Raw genomic sequence first — 6,434 nt, 5'->3', positions numbered from 1 at the left:
GGGGGTTGGACTAGATGACCTCCTGAGGTCCCTTCCAATCCTGATATTCTATGATTCTAATTCTATAAAGTAAAAGTCAATCAGGAAGATGCTCCACCATGAACAAAGTTACATTTTTGATGGAACACATTTTTGGACATTTTGTCTGGAATGTCTTAGAAAACCATCCTTCTTTGAATTAAGGGACTGGAGTCACACTAATCTACCCCAGCAAAGGATATGAGCCAAGTCACTGAAGCAGATCCCCCCCGAGGATCTGATGTAACAATCCCACCCTTCTTTATATTTTTTAACTACAAAAAAATCCCTTTAAATTCATAATTCTTGGTGGCTATTCAACTAACCATGAGGTCATCCACGTCAGATTGTGATTTAGGGTTAGGAATAAAGCTGCAGAAACCAAATCAATTCTAAACAAAGGAATAGGGCCAGACCCACAGCTGGTGTCAACTGATAGAGTGCCGTTAACTTCAAGGGAGCTATGCTGATTTGTACCAGCTGAGGATCTGACCCACACCAGAAGTGGGGAGGAGGATTCTGGGAATTGGGTCCAGCTCAATTTTTAGGAAAAGCTGCCGAGTATAATACTGTGATGTGAATATCAAATTGCTCTTACCTGTGGGTGGACAGCTGTGCCTTTATTCCACGCTACCTGCCATGGAACAAAGAATTCTACAACATAGGTTTCTGTCGAGGGTATTGGCGTTGCAGTGCGGTGAAGTCAGATAAAACTGAGTGCAGATGTGTTATTGAAGGAACTAAAACACCTTTGTGTTACCTTTAAGCCTGGTTTCCAGAGGGCTCTTCGACAGTCAGCACACAGCATTGCAGTAGGCTTGGAATGTTACCTGGTCTTCATCTGCAAGAGGAATTTGATCCAGCAACTGAAATAAATAAGTCGCACCAGCCAATGAGCTGCAGGTAGGAACGCTGAGGAGAGGCAAGACTTCCCCCTCAAATCTAACTTGCCTTTTCCAATCTAATCCAACCTCCCCCTCTTCCTTTCATCTCTATCCTTAGGCCTCAGGGATCCTTCCCATTTGCAAGAGGCTCTTCTGAGACTAGTGCCTGCCTTCATTTTCTGATGGTCTCTTAAACTGTCAGATTCACAGCCTGAATCTTCAAAACCATGTCATTGGGGTGAGCCAGCAGGAGAGCGGCCAGAAAAGACGTCTGAGTGCAGACACTAGAAAGGCTGCATTTCCGTGTATCCACTTCATTCTGCACCTGGAGCCAAAGTGCCATTTCCTCTAACTCGATCAGATTTTATAAAGGAAGCAGCCGTGGGCCCAGATAGCTCTTGGCTAGGAAGCCTGTAAGAAAAACCCAGAATATGGTAGCTAATTAAGAAGCTCACCCCCTCCCCCCGCCCCAAAGCAGTGTCCTACCATGGCACTGTTGTGTGGAAGGGGCCATATTTTAGCTGAGGCATAAAAGAGAGGTGCTGATTGTGACAAGAATGCTGTACAAAAGAGGTGCCTGTGTGCATGCCAAGAGAAGATTTGCCAGTAGATGGCATTCAAGGATATGCAACATTATTCAGAGGTTTTGTAGGACCGATAAGAGTTGCTGGGCACTGCACACAGCTCTTCACGTGCACCTAACGCTCATGACTTGTCATTAACGATCCTGTGGTAATTGGAGCACTAGTCTGAGTGTTAGCCAAGCTGACGGTTGCTCCAGAAAAGGAGGGCTAGCTACATTCTGCCTACCTAAATTGCCCATCATTCCAAATTAATGTGGTTTATTAAAATCCCGCCTTAGCTGTCGACTAGAGCTGCTGTTCTAGGCTCTCAGAGAGCAGATTCCTGGCTACACAGGTACATGTGAGCAGTGGTTGAATTGGCTCATATGCTCGTTCCCTGGAAGTAAGTCATGGGCTGAAGGGTTAATGTCTAGCTATTCCACCTGGAAGCAGGCGGGGCACACCCTGACTGTTTCCTAGAAGCAATGCACACATTGCTCTATCCAAGGACAAGGGCTAGATATGAACCCTGAGAACTTGATTGTTTGGACAGCAACTGTGGGAGGTTTTTTTAGCCTGGGCTCAAGGCCTGAGAACCAGGATTGTAGTAGATAGAGGATGGTAACTAAGCATATGAATCAACGTCATACATTCCTTTGTGTAGCAGTGTGTAATGCTTAGGGGGAGAAATATAATAAAAGGAGAAGGTGGAAGGCAGGGGGGGCAGAACAGCCCATCTCCGCTGACCAGCCTGCTTGCTTGCATAAAGCTGTGTTCTGTCTCATCACTGAACCGCAACAACTGGCGCCCAAACGTGGGGCCCTCAGCACTCACCTCGCCCGGCAAGGGTTTCAGACGCGTCACTCATCCACTTCGTGGATCCCGGTGAGTATTTTTCATTGTGGTAAGTATGGGAAGCTCCCTCTCTGCTTTGCAAGTGCAACACCGTAATGAGCTGCAGTATTTGCTGCGTAAGGCTCAGCATGACTGCCCGGCTCGAGAACTCACTCTCCTGCTACAGGAGGTGCGTGCCAAGTGCCCGTGGTATCCTGAAGCTGGAAGCCTTAAGCTAGCGGACTGGGAGCGATTGGGCCAGACATTGCACAAAGAGCCTCGGGCACCCGTGCAGGCTTTACATGCCTGGCACCTCTGCCACGACGTGGTACAGCGTGTCGCCTCGGACAGACCCTCCCTCGCGAGGCTGGTGCTCTCGCCACCCCCGTCCGCCCCTGCAGCCATCCCCCCTCCTGGCGATGCGACACAGCGTGTCGCCTCGGAAAGGCCCTCTTCAGCACCAACAGAGGAGCTGCCGATCCTGCCACCCCCGTCTGCTCCTGCAGCCATCCCTCCCCCTGCTTCGCCCCCAGTGCCTCTATTACCACCGCCTCCCTGGCCTTCCCCACCGGAGCCGGTGTGTGATCACCCTCCCCCCATGGGGCCCCCCGGAGAGTCATCTGCATCTGCTCAGAAGCTTTCGCTGGTGCAACAAATGGTTCACGCAGCGAAAGCTCGATCAGATCTTACAGCAGAGGAGCTGGCTGATCTGGTCTCCGTTTGCCCGGTGACCTGGCAGAATGATGACCAGGGCAACCCCGTGGGCACCTGGACCACTCTGCCATACTCGGTGGTTAGAGAGGTAAAGAAAGCAATTCGTGAATTTGGCCTGACTAGCACCTTTGTGCGTGGTCTCATTGAAGGGATGGGTGCTGGGTACTCCCTAATCCCTGAGGATTGGAAAACGCTGCTGCGCATGATGTTGTCACCCAGTCAGTATGTTATTTGGCTTAGTGAGTATCGGCAGATGGCAGAACGCCAAGCCCAGGTATATAGAGAGCAAGGTATCATTTATGAGCATTTGGCAGGGGAGGGCCAGTTTGCTACTATTGGGATGCAGTCTCAACTCCCTCAGGCCGTCTTCCCCATTATCTCCACCTGTGCCCAGCATGCCTTCAAGAAGGTCCCGGATTCAGGCAAGCCTACCAAAAGCTTTGTCAGTATCCGTCAGGGTGCCTTAGAGTCCTTTTTGGATTTTACCAACAGATTGCAGGAGGCTATCCTCCGACAGGTGGATAACACTGAGGCAGCTCACGAGCTCCTGTTAAAATTGGCAGTTGAAAATGCAAATGAGGATTGCCGCCGTGCTCTCCAGGCAGCACAAGTCTCTGGTATTTTAGAGCTCTCAGACATGCTGCGGGCGTGCCAGAACATTGGCACACAAGCCCACAAGGCTGGAGTTCTGGCTGCCGCCCTCAGAAAAACTGGGAAGGAGGGGAAGCGCTGTTACCGCTGTGGTAAGGAGGGTCATTTTCAGCGGGAGTGCCGCTCATCTAAGGCACCAGCCCGACCCTCAAAGAAGTGCCCCAAGTGTGGGAAAGGTTATCACTGGGCTAATCAGTGTCGTAGCGGGTCGGGAAACCGCGCGACGGGTCCCCCCCGAACCCAGGGCCAAACGGGGGTGTTTCCTACTCAGGCAATCGCTCCTCTGCCTTGGAATCCGTAGACTCTATGAGGGCAGCGACTGCTGGAAGTGCAGGGCTTGATTTGATCATGCAGGAGGACACTGACTTTCGGCTGCCAGGGGAGGTCTGTGCCATACCTACACAGGTGACGGGACCTCTCCCTGCCAGCTTTGTGGGTCTTGTTCTCCCTCGCTCACATGCTGGGAAACAGGGCTTTTTTGTCATTCCAGGGGTCATTGATGCTGATTACACTGGCATTATTAAGGTTCAGGTGTGGACTCATCTTCCACAGTCGCTCCCACGTGGACGGTCAATTGCACAATTGATTTTAGTCCCCTATCAGGTGCCAGCTGCCGAGGATCGAACTCGGGGTGGAGGAGGCTTTGGATCGACGTTGTCTCACTCGCTGTCTCACAGCGCGTCTTCTCCACTTGTTGCTCTGACAATGTCAGTCCGCCCCTCAAAACCTTGCTAGATAAACAATTAAAACAAGGGGAGCTGCGTCTCTGAACCTTAGGAGACATTCAACAACAGATGTATATCCTCTTGTTTACTTTACATAATTTAACACTGAATGCAGATCAGCAGACCCCTGCGGATCGGCATTTTCACAAATCTGAGGTACTGGAAAGACCGCGTGTCTTTTACCGTCAGCTGCCCGATCCACAGTGGCTGGGCCCAGCACCTCTAATTACTTGGGGTCGGGGATATGCTGCTGTGTCTCTCCCTGCAGGACCGTTGTGGGTTCCAGCCCGGTGCGTGCGACCAGCACTTAAACAACATGGCATGGCACCAGGGGCTGTCGAATCCCATACCAGAGTTTCAGCTGACCTTGGAGGAGACCGCGTTGCCCCCCGAGTCGACAACGGCGGGACGGAAACGGAGGAGGCGTAACGTCCCAAGCCAGCCCGTGACATGGGGAGCAGTAAAAGCATTGGTCGCACGGCTCAACGAAAACTGGCAGCAGATCAGCAGCCAGAAACTCCTAAGACTTTGTTTGTGGCGATTCTCGCCCAAATCACTGCTAATTCTGTGATGTTTGTGTGCCTTTTGTGCCTGCTATTTCCTGTAGGGGTTGGCTCGGAAGCGCCTCCCCCGTTACAAGTCCGAAGGAGAATAAGATACTGCTCTTTGCTTATGCTAATCTTTTCTCCCAGTACTCTAGCATGGCTAATTGGGGCCCGGCCAACTATATTCTGCCTCGCACGGCTATATTCCTTCACACACCGTACCCGGCCGGGGCTCACAATGTCACCTGTGCGCGTGTAGTTAACTGCACTAGTACAAAGGTGCCCTTGGGCTGTCAAAAAATTTCTCAATCCCTTTTAAATTGTTCCCATGCTGTTAATGTTTTATATAATTATGGCCATATCATCCTACCATCAGGATGGGTTTTTACTTGTGGTTCATGCACCTTTAATTATATTCCTGCAAATTTAAGTGATGGCACCCTTTGCTGTCTTAGTAAAATGATACTTATATTGCCTTTTGCTGGTCACAATTGTAGTAAAAAAAGTGTACCTCTTTTAGATGATTATATTGCAAATGTTAAGCTTTTGGTTATTTTGTGTTTGTAATCATTGGGCTTATTTTTTGTTGTTGCTGTGTACAATGTATTCCTTCCTTGTTAAGACTTTGTAAAATTTTTGCCCTGGAAAGCTCCCCAGGTTATGTCCTTGTCTGTCTGGGAGTTAAATAGCATGATAAAACAAATTGGCGGCTACCATGAGATGGCCAATTATCAATAAACAAAAAAGGGGAGATGAAGGGTTAATGTCTAGCTATTCCACCTGGAAGCAGGCGGGGCACACCCTGACTGTTTCCTAGAAGCAATGCACACATTGCTCTATCCAAGGACAAGGGCTAGATATGAACCCTGAGAACTTGATTGTTTGGACAGCAACTGTGGGAGGTTTTTTTAGCCTGGGCTCAAGGCCTGAGAACCAGGATTGTAGTAGATAGAGGATGGTAACTAAGCATATGAATCAACGTCATACATTCCTTTGTGTAGCAGTGTGTAATGCTTAGGGGGAGAAATATAATAAAAGGAGAAGGTGGAAGGCAGGGGGGGCAGAACAGCCCATCTCCGCTGACCAGCCTGCTTGCTTGCATAAAGCTGTGTTCTGTCTCATCACTGAACCGCAACAATGGGCAATCAAAAACAAAGCCTCTCTTCCTAGGTGACAGGTGTGCACCCTCTGCTTTGCGCACAAGGGATTGCCCCTGATTTTAGGTGTCAGGTGAGCTACAAAACTACCTCTGCTAACTTAGTTGCCTCTGCTTAGGCTAATGGTCTCCAAGTACCCCAGTGTATAATCCACCTCTATGTGAAGGAGACGGTGTGCTTTTTAACACTAGTGCTTGCTGCTAAATGCCTGCAACACTTACGGGTCATATGAATAAACTGTGGTGCACTATAGGGTTATTAGGAAAGGAGGACTTGTGGCCCCTTAGAGACTAACAAATTTATTTGAGCATAAGCTTTCGTGAGCTACAGCTCACTTCATCGG

At 49.6% G+C, this 6,434-nt stretch overlaps 1 protein-coding gene across 1 annotated transcript; it reads left to right on the top strand.

Moving 5' to 3' along the window:
• Positions 1-1,886: 1,886 nt before the first annotated feature.
• On the top strand, positions 1,887-6,039 carry LOC144930573 (uncharacterized). Its single transcript, XM_078852974.1, has 2 exons — positions 1,887-3,101; positions 4,658-6,039. The coding sequence occupies exons 1-2, from the start codon at positions 2,376-2,378 to the stop codon at positions 4,958-4,960; spliced, it is 1,029 nt and encodes a 342-aa protein (XP_078709100.1). The 5' UTR covers positions 1,887-2,375; the 3' UTR covers positions 4,961-6,039.
• Positions 6,040-6,434: the final 395 nt, after the last annotated feature.

The sequence above is a fragment of the Lepidochelys kempii genome, chromosome 5 (genome assembly GCF_965140285.1).
Source record: "Lepidochelys kempii isolate rLepKem1 chromosome 5, rLepKem1.hap1, whole genome shotgun sequence".
NCBI lineage: Eukaryota > Metazoa > Chordata > Testudines > Cheloniidae > Lepidochelys > Lepidochelys kempii.
This window is presented reverse-complemented; position numbering and strand designations above follow the sequence as displayed.

Bases quoted from the DNA above. Each gene is read 5' to 3' on its own strand.
- LOC144930573 (XM_078852974.1), top strand. From the start codon at position 2,376: ATGGGAAGCTCCCTCTCTGCTTTGCAAGTGCAACACCGTAATGAGCTG. The intron at 3,102-4,657 runs GTAAAGAAAGCA...CTCTCCCTGCAG, and splicing joins CATACTCGGTGGTTAGAGAG to GACCGTTGTGGGTTCCAGCC.